At 40.8% G+C, this 17,452-nt stretch overlaps 1 protein-coding gene across 1 annotated transcript; it reads right to left on the bottom strand.

The window, feature by feature from the left end:
• Positions 1–5,474: 5,474 nt before the first annotated feature.
• LOC139475722 (organic cation transporter protein-like) lies at positions 5,475–16,903 on the bottom strand. Its single transcript, XM_071258909.1, has 11 exons — positions 16,858–16,903; positions 12,239–12,389; positions 11,603–11,837; positions 11,276–11,379; positions 10,931–11,085; positions 9,441–9,609; positions 8,219–8,431; positions 7,480–7,706; positions 6,907–7,088; positions 6,368–6,519; positions 5,475–5,821 (listed from the first exon to the last, which is right to left on the bottom strand). Exons 2-11 carry the CDS (start codon positions 12,379–12,381, stop codon positions 5,710–5,712), a joined length of 1,692 nt encoding a protein of 563 aa, XP_071115010.1. The 5' UTR covers positions 12,382–12,389; positions 16,858–16,903; the 3' UTR covers positions 5,475–5,709.
• Positions 16,904–17,452: the final 549 nt, after the last annotated feature.

Here is a 17,452-nt window from a genome sequence, read left to right as displayed (position 1 = left end):
CGTGGTGTGACCATTCCTTCTTCTACCAGCAACAGGGAAACTCTTAGAGCACGCCAATGCTAGGACGCAAACTGCAACAGTCGTCCACGATTTCTTGGCTTCCCACAACGTCGTCGTTATTACAAAGCCAGCTCGCTCACCAGACTAAAACCCCATTGAATATCGTTGACGTCATCTGCTCGTCAGGTCAGGAGGCAACAGATTCCTAATAACGTCATCGGGCAGCTGACGACATTGGTGAGACGGCTAGTCTGGGCGTGACTCGTGGGTCGTGGGTCGTGGGTCGTGGTCATATTCGCTATAGTCTGGTATCTGTGATCCAACTGAAACTGATCCCGTCCATGTACTGCGAAACTGCGACCCCCATATCCATGAGGCGTCATTTGCACGTCACCTGTTATATAGTGCAAGGTGAAATGGAATTTAACATCGCTTTCAAAATGATTTAAGTTATATGGCGACGTACATGCACGTGTGTGTGTGTGTGTGTGTGTGTGTGTGTGTGTGTGTGTGTGTGTGTGTGTGTGTGTGTGTGTGTGTGTTGTGTGTGTGTGTGTGTGTGTGTGCGTGTGTGTGTGTGCGTGTGTGCGTGTGACTGCTTGTCCTGACTAATGCCGATTTGATAGGCATAACATGAATACTCCACTGAGACACAGAATAATGACTCCCAGCCGACCAGTCCTTGTAAAAAATGTATTCCCTTAAATCCGAGCGCCAGGCAGGGTAACCCCCGACCTTCCGCTCTCCTGGCAGACGCTGTACCACTAGACCACGGAGGCGGTGCCTGTTATGATATATGATGCATTGATATGATCCTATAATAATCGGGTCAGACACATGGTTATAATGGGTGTATACTTTCTTTTGCCCGGCAGTTTATGTTTGGAGGATATACGTATATTGGGAATGAGCGCTCTCTCGCTGTAGATGTCAGCGACTGTCAATGAAGGTTATATATAAAGGTTTCCAATAAGAAAATGAACATCCTACGAAGCCAACGTTAGTTGCTACTGAAGATTGTTGATTGCCTCTGCCCATGAATGCATTAAATCTTTCCTTAACGTGGGCTATATCTTCTTTCGTAATTGTTAACGGGGGCGAATTGCGCAGAAGTTTTCCATAAAGGAGTATGATGTCTCCTGCAGCTTGTCTCGTCATCGTAAAATACATCAAACTCTATTTTTAGAATATGTTTGTTTCTTACTTTGTTGTTTTACTACCCGAAAGGAAACACTCTAACTTATTGTGCGAGTGCGTGAGTGGCTTTATGCCGCTTTTAGCAACAATCCTTCAATATCACGACGGGGGACACCAGACATGGGCTGCACACATTGTATCCATGTGGTACTCTCACTAACAAGACCAGACAAACCAGTGATCGATACGAGCAACGCACAAGGCCGTATGATTACGATAGCACTAACCAGAACTAAACTGACCTATCGATAATACACAACAGAACATGCAAACATCAATGTCATCCATTGTCATTTATTAATGTGTGTCGAACATGTAACGAGCTCGGCTATATTACAACTTCAGAGATTCAAAATAAATTACGTTTAATCCACGAAATCAATCTTGAATAACGAAATAAATGATTTCATAAAATATGCACGCTAATGTGGTCTTCACATGTACCTTCTTGATAAACATACATGTCATCGCAACAAACTAATTGTTCGAATCACACCTAGTTGTTTACTGTTATTATTAACTGTTATAGTACATTTCACCTCAAAACGTTTGTTTTACCTGAATAAAGCTCCAGGAAAAGTCACTTCGACCACAGGACATGTTGAACCATTTCATGAACACCTGTTGCCTCCATTGTCATGACAATAATGCTGTGGTTGAATTAAATATATTTTCTTTTTCTCAAAATAATAGAAGCAAATGTTTCACTCACTATATCCATGACATGGGAAATGAGGTGAATGATGAAGGAGTAACATATAATTACTTTCTCGCATATATATTCATTCGTGAGGTTTCAGATGTGTAAATAAAAGGTCTCTAATTTACTACCTCTCTCTGACGACAAGAGCTCTTTGGAAACGGTGCTCTCTTGAAACGCGTACTTACATTTGGGCAAATAGGCCAGCTGTCTTCGAACGCGTCGAAAAGAGGTTACATGAAGTGAAAAATATAACAAAGATGTTACCCAAGTTGTACCATTTGCTAGCACAATTTCACTGAAGCATGGTTGAATACCACGTTTTTAGCAGAAGACGAATCGGCAGTAGACGAAATCAGAGAGTCTGTGAGACTGGTCATATTTGTGATCGACGATTTGGTGGCCTGGACACGATGGTAAGTGTGTGATTTACTAAACTATGTGTGTTCCGAAATAGATTTCATTATGTTTAATAAGCTGTTGTTCTGATATCAGTATACAATTCTAATGGGTTAATTCTATATGGCACCGGTGAGACAGGATGCGCTCATCTTTTCGCGAACACCTGGTATCATCACTTTTAGCAGAGATTTCTATTGAATATGGAAAGGGTTTTGTCGCTATTATTCATAGGCTCCCATTGTTATATGCATCGATGCGTAGGGTTTATATGTGAAACTGCATGGTAATTTTGAGGTATAAATTGGAATTTGATCCCTTATTTCGACCCATCAGAATCAAGCATTATTCGTTTCTTATGATGGAATTCCTCGTGGAAAATTGATTTGAAGTCCATGATAGTGCAATAGGACATCAAATAAGTGACGCTTACACACTTGATAAAAGAGGCGTCCAACAAGAGCGTCAGCTGTAATTAATCTGCGTTACAATAGCTATTATATAGTAAAACCTCCAGAACTCGAAACCCCGGTGTTTACAAAACTACGTCGACTTATCCGAAGTTCGAGACAAGCGGAGTGACGGCGTTTGGCCATTAAGGAATAATATATTTGCATCGTCCTTGTACAGTGAGATAAAGGAGCTCGAGTTATTTCACTGTAGTAAAGTTCACATGACATGACACGTTCTCACAAAATATGATTTAATGTATGGTGTACCCGACCTTCATATTTCATTACAAACTGCACCTCTCTTCATCGAGAAGCAATTCACCACAACTGAGGTATCCAAATGCATCGTGAAATGTGACATGTGTCTCCTTTCGTTCGTTTGTATGTTGAAGATAATATATGAATGAAAGTATGGATAGTTCATAACGTTGTGAATTATGTACATACTGGGGCTCGGACGAGTCCGCATTTACTACCCGGGTACCCACCCCCTATCACACGACCCTACCCGGGTACCCACTGTAGGTCTCAAGAGATAGTACAAAATGTCCCACTGGGCATGATAGCACTCAGTCTGGCAAAACGTATTTAAATACATGTTTTAAAAATCTGGTCATGCATACACTGAAGTTGACTCAAGTTATGTTTTTATTCAAAGATATGAAAACTCAGAAGGAAATGAGTGCATAGTCAGAAAGAAATGCGAATATTTGTGACTTGTAGTATAACCATAGAGTTAAACAATATATCACGTGACTAACCACCGGCCGGGTAGTCCTGTGGGTACCCGGGTCCTACTCAGTACCCACCCGACCCGGGTACCCAAGTTACCCGTCCCAGCCCTAGTACATACATAATGGTCGCTACTAATACCACGTATGTATATTATACATATGTGGTATTAGTAGCGTTAAACTTTGAAAACGATAGCGGCATTCGATACAACGCAAGAATGATTCTATTTTAACATGGTGAATTCACTCAAAATTATCGAGCTAACAAATCATCACAATCACAAATGTCATTTTTCAACACTTAATCTTACATTTACTAACGCCAGATGAGAAACTGATGGAGCCTTTTTCGAAATCTCATTCAGGAAACGCCTCGCGGATCGCCAACATTGTCTTGGGAGAGATAGTGAGGAGAAGTAAGCAAACACTGTACACAGCTACTTTAGCAAGAAGTTAACGCAGCAGCAAGGGGTAGCTTTCCATTGTTTCCATTCCAAACCTTGCGGATACCTTCCCACTTTGAATCCGGCCCGGATATATACCTTCCGGAAACCTTCTCCAAATATGGTAAAAATGTTTGGGGTGCATTGTGTTTAGTTAATATCAATTACACAAATATCTCAGAATTGCAAATAAAAGTGAAGATTGTTGAAGGTATCCACAAGGTTACCGGGTGATATCCGGACCGGATTCAAAATGGGAAGGTATCTGTAAGGTTTCCAGAAAACGGACGTATACCGTTTCCTTGCTGTAGAAGGATATCCAAAAGTAATGGCGCCCAAAATATTAAATCTTTCCAGTTACGAAGAATCCCAGATATGCTAAAATGATCATATCATATTTCATCAGTTAACGATCCCCAAATACACATGTCTGAACCTTTCATGGTGACATTTGAAAACAAACCTCTTCGTTTCTTTCAAGAGGGGAGTGGTGAAAAAATGGCTCACTCGATCACTTGTAGCGGGATCACTAAATCCTCTTCTATAACTACACTGTTATGCAAGGTAAACAAAAAAGTCTTACAACTACATTATTTTCCAACATGTATCATACCTACTTCGATGTTTGGTTTTGGGCCTTTTGCTTACCTTACAATAACGTTATGTAAACATCTTATCTGTACTTGCATATACTTGCGGTCTGAAACGTCTTTTCCGGTTGGGATTTAGTGAATAGTTATCGCTTGAAACGAAAGATGATCTTTCTCTGACGTGAATGTTATGTGCTCTTCCGGTCGTATGATGACACTTCCGGTTTTGAAACTAAATGTTTCTCTTGCAGTGGAATGTCTGGCCGGAAAATAGAATCTAGCCAATCTAGTAATCCAAATGCAGATTTGATGAGATTACTTCCCGCTGAGTATGTATATATGCCATTTAGGAAAACCCCCGGCCCCGAAAATATTTTAATTAATATGTAATCTTTATTGTGACTTTAACACGCATTGGCCAAATACCAGAATTCGATGAAGGTACATGCTATTCACCTACGTTCAACAAACACAGACGCACATACATCTTCCCGAGGCAAGGGAATTAACTGACTATCAAAGTACAGTTCCCACCCTTGCCGAATGGCTGGAATTTCTAGTCTTGATCATAGCGCCACCAGTGGCTATTACAAGTTACGTCCCTTCTATGTACTCCCTATTGACCAGTCAGATTCCATCTCTCATATCACTTGCATTTGCTTCAAACAAAATGGCGGCGTCCAGTCAAGACGATCTGCTTGATAATCAAGGTCCATATTGTGATACACCGGGTTTACCCCCGCAAAGTGGGGGCGGTCGGTAGCCTAGTGGTTAAAGCGTTCGCTCATTACGTCGAAGACCCGGGTTCGATTCCCGACATGGGTACAATGTGTGAAGCCCATTTCTGGTGTCCCCCGCCGTGATATTGCTGGAATATTGCGAAGTGCATGTAATCACGTGAGCACCTTGATTAAAAGTATGAAAGAATTTGTAAAATATCTGTCGACGCCCAGTTTGCAAATCCTGCAGTCGACCGAAATGTGCACGTTGAAGTCCATCTTGTTTACAAACCGGTTGTCTATTTCGTGATGCGGTTTTGATTAGACTATGCATAGACTCGTTAGTACAGCCAAAATGTAACTCCATACTTCCAGCCTAGTTCGGCAAGGGTGGAAACTGGACTATTATAGTAAGTTAACTCCCTTGCCTCGGCAAGATGACGCACATAGCGGTGATGGTCTTCCTACAAAATTTCTATAATGTGGGCTTAGTGGTAGCTGCATCTCCATTTGGCTGAAGATTCGCCAGCTCTTCAGCGTTAGATCGGATAAAGTCAGTCCGGGTATTGTCAGGACGGCGGCTTCTTCTGAAACACGAGACAAAACTGTCTTGACTTGATGAAAAAGACAACACCCCATATGGCCATGGGGAGGGGGGGAGGTTGAATGTTGTTTAACCCTGCAATCCACAACAATGTTCTCGCTTTTACGATGTACTGTACACGAGACAAAACAATGAGTGAGTGAGTTTGGTTTTACAAAGAATCCCCGCTCCGTCTTCACCAACCCATGTGTGCCGTAATAGGCGACTATGCTGATTAGCTGATTGAGATGATGCATGTCATCGTATCCCTCAATCACTGCATCATCTGGTCCAGACTCGACCATTTACGTAGCTGTAATATTGCTGAGTGTGGCGTTAAATAACCAACAAACGAACAAAAAAACACGACCATGGATATGGTGCTGACACACCTTAACACAAATCGTAACAATAACTTTTATGAACGCCAACGGGACGCATCTCTGCAATTTGGGTTAAGCGCCACTCGTGCTCCCGTCACCCTGTGTATGTTAGCCAAGTCACTTGTGTTGCCGATGTATATAAAAAGAACATCTTAGAGCTCACTCACCTTTTCATCTGCCTGGCATCATCAATAGTATCTGGGAGTGGGTTGTTGAGAGTTTCAGGTAATGCCAAAGCTGCCAGTCCAGCCACTGCCATGGACGTACCGAATATAATGAGAGGAACAGCCCGACCAAAGTCTCCTGATATCACCAGAGCCTGTGAATAATCACATTTTGATAACTAATATTAAGGGACAGCTTGAAGATTAAGACTTGTTAATTCTATCATCCAATACTATCAGACCATGAATAATACTAACTGTGTGAGGCATGCTACTGCTAATACTGCAGACTTCAGGTGATATGTTCCTGTGCAACTACGCGCTTACTTGTTAACTTTAATAGCAAGATCTCAAATTGAAACAGGTCTGAAGAACCGTCTTGTGCTAGATAATGTTGTGCTTTTGGTGTTTTTCGTTATAGTCATGAGTGAGTGAGTATTGTTTTAACCTCCTTTTAGCAATACTCTGGCATTATTACGACCAGGCTATCCCACCAACCCCTTCTAACAAGACCATTGATGAATAATATTTTAAATAAATACCAGGTTAGCTATGTAAGGTGATACAGTTCCGCCCACCCTTGCACATATGTTAGCAACTGCCAGAGCCGAGTTCCTGATGACAGTGGGGAAGAGTTCTGAAGAATACAACCAGATGACGTCGAAACTTGCCACTGCGAAACCCCGACCAGTCAAAGCTAAGGCAATGGTCAGCCAGTTGAGAGCTGGGGAGAAGAGTTTACATATATTAATAGTTTGTTCTTTAGATGTTCTTTGATATCTTAAAGCAGACATGAATTATACAATAGTCAACCGCTTCCGTAATCTCGAAAGGTCTGTGGTTTCGATGAGGACATGTACCTAAATTCACTGACTTTCAGTAAAGGCTTTTCACATTAACAGGCAACCTTCTCTTCACCATATGACCTTTAGCGTGAGCTTTCCCCTTTGCTATACCCTGGGCTATAGCTGACATATACCAGATATTATATCGATGTTCCTGATGTTCCTGACCAAACTCCGCGTAGTTTCACAACAACAAAAAACTTTGAGGAAATCTAAAGACGTCACCCGTTTATAATAACGTGCTAAATAATCAATATAATTTGTCCTTACATCCACCTCCATAGATGACAGGTAGGATGGTCGCCGTGCAGAACACACCGCCGAGGATCATAGCGGTGCAATGGAGCGACTTCCGACCAATGCGATCGAGGAGTAGAAGACAGGCCACGTGACCGACCAGCTCGACCACTGCGGTGATGAACACGTTGGTGTAAACACTTCCACCGAGACTGGCCACGTTGAGACCGAGGCCATAAAAGCCAAGACTGACCACGAACCTGAAAGATGAAACAATTCACTGAAACATTTGGCTAAAATCAACGTGTGTACGGCGACTTGTGGTTATATCAAAGAACCAAACCTTTTGTTATCATTGGTCTTTCATCATCAACATGTCGGCAGAACCGCGTTTCTTGATGAAATCGAGGGTGTTATGTGTTCGGATCCCAGATCCTTGGGCAGTACTAAGTCTGTGATAAACGCCTTCGTCCTGCATTCGTTTAATGTTTCCCCTCATATTAACCCAGTGATAGAACTTCCCTCATTCAACGATTCCCATCACTCGGGCATGCTGCCAAATTACGAAACGTTTCCCGACTCGGAAAAGTTCTGTATCATAAATAACCTAGAGGGAGGCGGAAACGCTAAATGGCTGAAGACACGGGTTCGATTCCAAAAATGAGTTATACATTCAACTATAAGGTGATATATCTACTTACTATTATATTCATTCTAACAACTAGGAATATTAAATAATAAAATGTTAACAATATTCATATGGAAGCCCTACCAGTTGAGAAACAACACGAGGCTTCTGATAACCAAAGAGGGACTTGTGAACATCCTCCATAGTGGTTCTTCCGTCCTCCTCTCTAACATGTTCCCGCTGAATATGTTAGAGGGCAAGGACGTCTTGTTGACCTTGGCGGCATGACGTAATATCCGGTCCGCTTCCTCATACTTCTGCTTACTAATCAACCAACGTGGAGACTCCGGCATAAACCTGGAAATATGTATTGAAGTTCGCAAGAAAAACGAATCATAGCCTGAACGGATAACTAGAAGACATCTCACTGGTTGATTAACCATGATATATTTACACATAACACTTAAGTTTGATATACATGTACATTGCGCATTAAACTAAGGATTATGCTCTGTGGTGTGGAATCTTATCCGGCTAGAAGTTGAAATGTACGACTTGTACTTATATTATACTGAGGTGAGGTGAAATGGGGTTTTACTGTGCTAATTGCCGTGAAACTGCGACCCCCATGCGACGTCATTTGCACGTCACCTGTTATAAGGTGAAGTGAAATGTAGTTTAACGTCGCGGTCAATATTATTGCACTTAAATAGCGACGTGCATGCACGTGTGTGTGTGTGTGTGTGTGTGTGCGTTGCTGTTTGTACTATTCCGAGCTAATGCCGATTTTATAGTGCTGGTCCACTAAGATACCATGCCGCAGTTTAACATGAATTACCCATTAGACACAGTAAACTGACAAGGAGCCAATCAGACAGGGTAACAACAAGTACCATGTATTAACGTGTTTTGGTATGACGCAGCCGAGGATCGAACCCCCGCCCTTCCTTTCTCCGGGTAGACGCTCCACCACTAGACCACGGAGGCAGTCTTATTCAACTGAGACATATCTGAGGTTAGTCATTGCTTTCTCAAATTTTATAAAAGTAACACGGGTATTGAATCAAACTGGTTCCGACAACCCTAAGCCCGAGCCTAGCGCCCTTTTAAACATTTATATATACAGCAATAGCAAATTTCGATTGCAACTTACTGACTTAAATAGTGTTTAGGTAGAGTTCAAATACATTCATTTTTGCCTATTGGAGCTTTGATCATTGACTTATATCATTAATTCTGGTTTGTGCGGTCAACCTGGGCGATGCACTTCAATATGTCCATTTACGAATTTAGAATGGCGTTATTAATTTTATGATTTACAATATATACTAGAAGCGTTATCTGACCTATCAGTACGCAAGCTTACCAGTAGTATGCTAGAAACAAAACTGTTGGCGCTGAAACTATCAGCTGCAGATGCCGCCAATCTCGTACAAGGTATGCCATCGTTGCTGCCATGAAGACTCCTACAGTCCAGTATATCTCGCATAGCATGCCAGTCAATACTCTCTTTGAGGGACCGACTAGTTCCACACCTGAACGCAAATAGAAAACAATTGGATGTTTTAATTAAGAAAGTTATGAATTCCGGGTCAGAGAAGGTACAATTGCTATTGCACATTGCATGCCACAAGAGCAGATGAAAATGATGTTCCGTTGGTCAGGCTCTGTGAGTTGATTGTCATACACAAACAAACACCATAGATAGCAGTTGTCGTATATCGGCACCCACGCATTTTTTTTATATATATCTAACGAACTTACATAAATTATGAAAGGCGTTATTCAGGAGATTAATGACGCTGTGATTTCAATGCAGAGCTATGCTACATGTCGATTTGACGGTGTTAAATGCGATTTAGAACCGAACACGAAAACCACCAGGAGGAGAACACATCGTTATCGCACAGAATATTTGACGTCACTGTCGACGATAGAAAAGAATAAAATTTCCAGTTCTTCTTTGTGTCTAAAATTGATGATAACTCTCTGTTCCGGTTTCTGTCGAGTTTTCTGCAATGTAATGTATTGCCAAACATGTTTTGAAATTGCATTTATTAATAGTATTATTTCAAAAGATAACTAGCCATAATTAAGAGAAAGGACTTTCCTTTACATATTAGTTGCTGCTACATTACGGGCGTCAAATCAGCTGTTCCACTCAGAGGAGGGTATTCTGATTTGAAACTTCTAACTGACCAATCAGAATCGAATTATGTAAAGTGTTATTATAGACTAAAACAATCATAATACGAAAACATGTCTATGCGGGAACATAAATTATTTGTGTAATATTGTGTACTTATAATGATGATGTTTTCTAAAGGTTTCTAAAACAGTTGTGAATTTACCATAAATAGTCTTGTTATATTACTAATAGAAATGATTTTGTTACATTACACATCAACAAAAACTTATTTTTATACATTAATATAGTGATAATGAACATGGATATATATATATATATTGCACGAACGTTAAGCACTTTGTATGGGTTAAACTACCGGAGGCGTCTCTTGCATTTATTTTGCTTCTAGCGTGATAGAAACTCGCTTATGACGTTGACACTTTGTCTCAATGACGACAAAAATATTTGAAATTGTTTTCTACAAAATAACAACTAAAACGTGCACAAAAGATATTCCTCTTTATGGTCGTCACATGCCAGAACCAAGGCCTATCTCGAATTCTAACCCACAATCATCGGACCCTTACATGACTAAGGGACACAACTGTGCACAATTAATCACGGTGCCTACTACGAGAGGACTGAGACATCAGTGTCAATGTCAGTAAGGAAGCTGAGTGAGTTCACTAAAAGTACTTCCGGTTCCGAAATTCACTGGGAATTCCTACCTACGACGAATGCGTTGCTCCAGATGGCGATGCCGGACATTCCGTTGATGAAGTACAGGATGCCGATGATGGCGAAGCTTGGGCTGAAGGCAGTCACGATGGTGGACACTGCATGCAGTAAGACTGACACCATAAACATCTTCTTCCGTCCGATACTGAAAATGAACAAAGCATATATATTATATTTCAGTCTAAGGATTCCATCAATTACCACACTAGATGTAATATTTTATCCAGTAGAAAACGCTGTGATCATTAGATTGCAAAATGAAAAACAAATGACCAGGTTATCTTAATCTTAACTTTGATTCCGAAAACAGCTTATACCAATTTACAGGTACTTACAAATCTGACGGTGACACCAACAAAACGCTGCCCACCAGCGATCCTAGCATGTACATCATCTGAGCGTGGGATTTTGTTAACTTCAAGTCGCATACCCAACCAAACTGAAACACAATGTTGGAGGAACAGCTTGCCAACACAAGGACATTGTTACATTTTTGTTTTAGAGAGCTGGAATTTATGGGAATACATGCGATACACTCTATATTTTTTTTTTATTCTAAATGAATTTTCCAATCAATATCTCAACCTTATTAATTATGTAGGTATGTATATGTAGTACAATTATTATATTTTGTATGTCATGTCTTCTAAATGTGGAAATACCTTTGTCACAATAGTTGAACTGAACACATCAGTGTCGTAGACCCATTTTTCACATCTTTGAGTAGAATTTGTGTCAAATGCATGTCCATCTGTTGTATTGATGGTGCTTTTGATAAGACAGGTAGAGTAGAGTTGTGTCCCTTCAGTAGGCAGAGGAATGGCTGCGTTGACTGCACGTGCATGTTTCTCCCCCTGAATGGTGTATGTGTCGTTGTCCCAGTCAGGGAGAGCACACCTGGAGAGAATCGAGGGTTAGTGTGGTGGGGAGTTTCAAATTACTTTTGGGGGCACGGATGGCCCAGTCGTCTAAGGCGCAGCGATTCGCTGTGCAGAGTTGCGTCCGATGGGCACGCCAGAAACCTATGATTGTGGGTTCGAATCCCGGCTCGCCCCGATTATGTTTCTAGGTTTGTCAGCACCATACCCGTGCTCGTGGGTTTCACCGAAGTGGTAAACGTCTGAGACCTGCATCACATTCCTCCCACATTAAGCTGTCACGCCGCGATATAACTGGAATACTGTTAAAAGCGGCGTTAAACCCCACTGACTCACTCACTCAAATTACTTTTAAGTTAGCTCCAAATTAATGCCCTTTCAAGGCTTTCTGTCAACCCTCGCTACCATATTGTTATGTACCTGTGGTCTGGTACACCAAGTGTGAAGATAGTCAACATGGTCTGAATCCCGACTGATATCATAGGAATACATAGCAGGAAGTAAAGTCTCTTCTGGTAGGGGCCAAAGTCACCTAGCAGCTTCACAATTGCATCATATTTCATCTTGGAAACTGCAATAAAAATAAATAATGCATAAATGAATAAATAGAAGCCTTTCCTTTACGAGGGTGAGTGCCAAACTACCAACTTGGACATCTGCTCAGCGGCGCCACACAATATCATTATCCCTGTCAGTGGATCAGTGTTCACTCGAATTTCATTCTCAGCTCCCTTAGGAGTATACAAACCAAGCTGCGTATGGGGCTCTACAAGATAAACAGTCACATTTCCATCTTATCCTACCGGGTACCAATTCATTGCTGTATAAACCTCACTCACACACACACTGACCTCAATCCTGATCTCAGGAGGGCACGGGTGGCCCAGTCGTCTAAAGCGCCGCGATTCGCTGTGCAGAGTTGCATCCCTTGGACACGCCAGAAACCTATGATTGTGGGTTCGGATCCCGGTTCGCCCCGATTATGTTTCTAGGTTTGTCAGCACCATACCCGTGCTCGTGGGTTTCACCAAAGTGGTAAACGTCTTGGACCTGCATCACTTCGGGCTTTCCTCACACATTAAGCTGACACGCCGTGATATAACTGGAATACTGTTAAAAGCGGTGTTAAACCCAACTCACCCACCCACCCACCTGATCTCAGATGAAACTGTTTTAATAAAAAAACGCCTACGCTGCACATTACAGTTGGCGTCACAGCCTGTTCAAATGAGTTTAGATACAGAACACATACAATTGTAACACAATCCTCAGATATATAAAAAACGAAATGAAAAAGCGCTATCAACCAATCAATCAATTAAATATATTGACCATATTTGAACATGCAACTTACCGTTACTACGAAAACGAATATTATTTTATATGTTAGATCATGTGCCGTTGTTATCTTCCAATAGTATCCTGGATTGCAGACGCATTTTGGAAAAATGCATCCTGGAAATGTTCAACTGAATAACTGAACAATATGAGATGTCCATATCTTTAAACCACGGACAACATTAAATAACCTTAACATCTGAAATTTGAAAAACAGCATTGTTTTGAGAACAGTTTAAAAAGATATCCCGGGCACGTATTCAATTCATGGAGGATAGGGGCCGTTGTTGCAGGGCCTATTACACTTATGAGCGAACACAGCCTTGAACGTAAGAAATCTTTTTAAGAAAAGCTACACGTACGTTCAGTGTACAAAATGACATAGTATTATAAATCAGAAACCTCCTCGTTAATTAATTGATTACATATTTGTATTGATATCAGTAAATATGTCATGGATAATTCCACTTAATTTCTTCAAAATCGCCTCGGCAAAAGACCACATTCGTGTTGTAAATGACAGGGGGAAACGTGACGTTTTATCATTGCCGAGAGGTGTTTAACGTTCCAAAAATTCAGTTATTTCACGGTCAAAGGCAAAGGAGCCATGGTTTTAAAGATAATACTGTTAGCTGTTGTTTAAGCTACCTTTAAAACCGTGGTCGCGTTGTGTTTTTTCACCTACCTCATACACATTTGGCGATCACAAAATGGTAACTGTGAAGCAGTCAAATGAAAAAGTGAGGGTCGTAGTACCACGCTTGTCACGCTCCTACGTTAAACGAATGGAGGCAGCACATGAATGTTTTTACTGTTTGAATTGTGAAATAAATTTTCATTGCGTATGAATACACCACGGGCTTTGTTTCTGTGATCAATTATATATTTCGAACTTCGAACATTAAGTGCACCTGTTATATTTAAGGAAACAAATTAGTTCAACTGCGGTTGAAACATGTACATACATGTTTTCAGTTAATAGTGATCTGGTGATTGATACACTTAACACATTGCATAAACTTGATAACATGTCGAAGTTCAGATTCCTGTATATAACAGTCTCGGTTACTGTTGTTATGAACTGCGGAGCAAAAGAAATTATACACTTGAAAATTGGATTTGACCACAAAATTACAAACATTATCGAAACATTACTAGGCTGACACCGAAACACTGCAAACTATGAAACCTGTAATAAATGCATAACCATCGAGCCACCATTTCATTTTTTCTTTTCTTTTTAATCCACCACCAATAATGGGGTATACTTTCCTTTGGGTGGCAGTTTAGTTTGTTTATCGCGTTTGTTCCCCAATCTTGAAAAGTACCTCACACCACACGTTCCCCGTTGTTTTCCGTTGTTTTCCGTTGTTTTCCGTTGTTTTTCAAAAGATTGCTCGTGTTACATAACATACTCTTGTTTTTCGTTCTACTCAACAGTGAGATGACGAGAAGCCACATGTAATGATAATCACATGTACTATGGTTATATAATTTTGCAAAAGACATCTGGTAACTGGATCATTGCTTGAAGTCCACCCCTTGTCAGTCAGTTGTGACATGGGCCAATACATTTATCCGTGCATGGACGGTGAAACGTGGGTTTTATCGACGCAAATTGCTCATCATCCTTGCAAACCATCACTTTGTATAGGTGATGCTAACTGGACTCACTGCGACATGGATTAATAATCATGAACCCATGCTTTAATTATGAAGAATAACGCGTTTGAGCGTTGACAAGTAGGCTCACTGCAATGCCAGGAGCGAGAACCCACAGGAGGTGCAGTACTTGTGGATGATATAAAACCAGTTCTGAACCTAACAATATAACAGCCTGTCAATATTAGGTTCATGGGAAGAACAAAGCACCTATCAGAACTGTCCGTCATCATTCGGATCATTGGTGTCCATGCCATGACGAGGAAGAGTAAAACCTTGCAAAAGTACCAACCCAATCTGGTGTTCGAAACAGATAACGTCACTTGCGTGCAGCTGTCTCGCCTTTTATCGGGGCTATTTTTCAATCGGAACATGGATGAATTCTGTTGTTAAAGGCATCACCTACCGGTATGAATACGAATTTAAGTTTTTATTCGCTCATCTGACCACGAACTATCAGTCTTAGCTGTTCAAAAAAAAGAGTTCGCGAGGATATATTTATTTACAGGCTTCAGCAGAACTGCTATTTATATCATTCACAGAATGTAACCGAATTCACATAAGAGTCAACGAAATGAAACAAGCGCAAATTGTATTGATTTACTTTCAGTCATGGTTGCATCCGGTGTTTACTTCCTTGCTATATTATATCATGCTTTTGTTCGCAATTGCTACACGAGGGTAGGTGTTAATAGCCACTCATTCAAAAGTGGCGATCGTATTCTGATACGAAACGACCTTCAGCATTGAAAACTGAAAGTTTAAATTGGTGTTTACCAATCCATTTTGTTTGTCAGCTACACATGTGCGTAGTACTGCTTTCGATAGGAACCCTAGGGTTATGTTTAGAACCCGCGGAGGATTACGGGTAATTACGGTAGCACCTCGCTACATATGCTGATGGTGGCGACTTAATGGATAGGATGGTCCACACACACACACACACACACACACACACACACACGCGCGCGCGCGCACACATGTCCTAAAATAGGAAAGGAACGTTGTGTTTGTCATGGCGACACGAATAGCGCATTCATCATGTATCGCTTTTGAATTTATCAGAAACAAAAAACTATTATCCGTTCTTTCTCTTTTCACATGAAAAAATCTGTTGTCATTATGGCATATACAGTTATCAGTTGTATAACAGCTTTTCAGAAACTGTTCATGATTTTCTCAAAACTGTGTTAGAACACGTAGAAAGAAAGTGCTAAAGAAACTAATTTATGTTTGTTGTACTAACAATGTTGATGATTGAATTTGAGTTTGTAGTTGAGATTTTGGATGCGAGAATTGTAAATATTTTTAACTCTTCATGTACATAAAATAGTACGTCTATAAAAACAACAAAAGCGTAATCTATTCAACGTCATATTTGACTTTGAAGACGGCTATACCAAGTCACGTTGATCTGATATTGCGATGTTAAGGTTTGATAGTTGATCTTCTCTGATCTATACCTACCATGCATGTCATATTCACCCTCAGGAGACAAGCTGGCTTCGCCAAAAACAATCACAGGAACAACAATGTGGTACAAGAGCGCATGGTCTCCGCCGTAAATCTCCGTTTCCGGCTCGAATTCAAAAAGATATTGCATTCGTAATATACTGGGGTATTTCTAATCTAAACACCACGATTGGACCCGCGGTAAAATCGGTGTCCCGTAACTAAGTGAATGTAGGGATCGGGCTCTGTGATGGATTGCGTGGACATGATCAGGCTAGCTAAGCACCTAAACACTGCAAAGGTAAGTCCAAAACACAACTAAGGTACCCGTATCAAACATCACCATCGAATAACCATTTCTCCCACCAACTAGTTTTAGCTGGTAGTCTGTTTCAGCGTCCACTATGCGGTAAAGTCCTAAACAGGACTATGATACACTTACAAACACAATGATACATTCGTATGATAACACGTGACATAGCGATGATACTTCGCACTTGAATTGATATGTAATCAAATGCTCTCCACATATGTTTGCAACCATTATAACAGATTGAAAGGACAATCATGAACAATGCAACACTCACGGATCCGTTACACCAGTTCGCGGCCTATTCCCTCGACCCCTGCTCAGACCTAACCACTGATAGCGACAGATGCGCCCTAGTTTACTGAAGATAATTTTAAACGTTGTTATTTTTCAAATGCCAGCTTCAGTTGGGGTTCCAAAACAGCTGGCAAGTTTGACCATGTAGTCACAATATGCCAAACATTGTATGAGTTGCATAGCATATGTTGTAATTTTGTCAAATAATAAAACGCTCTTATTATTCTACTGCAGAGAGAGATAATAAAGTTCGTATCAGTCTGGTGCGAAAGGACACACTGCTCCGTCCAAGGAATAATGGCGCTGAGTGTGGTAAGTGATCTAGATCTATCCAAGTATTTACGAGGAGAGAAATTATCTCATATCAGAGGGTTGATTAGCGCTGGCGTTGTTCAATTACTTTGATCCCAGCAGTGATTAAACTCAATGCTTACTTTCGTTAGATATGTGCCCAACACTCCTAATTTTGTATTAAACTTTCTTGCGATATCTTGTCATAAGTTAACGTCCATATGAGTGGGCAGTTAATAACTTTGTGTGATTTGAGAACCACGTGCTGCTGCCAGATGTCACAA

Source organism: Haliotis cracherodii, unplaced genomic scaffold (genome assembly GCF_022045235.1).
Source record: "Haliotis cracherodii isolate W230 unplaced genomic scaffold, xgHalCrac1.p SCAF_3, whole genome shotgun sequence".
NCBI lineage: Eukaryota > Metazoa > Mollusca > Gastropoda > Lepetellida > Haliotidae > Haliotis > Haliotis cracherodii.
The sequence above is the reverse complement of the archived record's forward strand: the minus strand, read 5'-3'. Positions and strand labels throughout refer to the sequence as shown.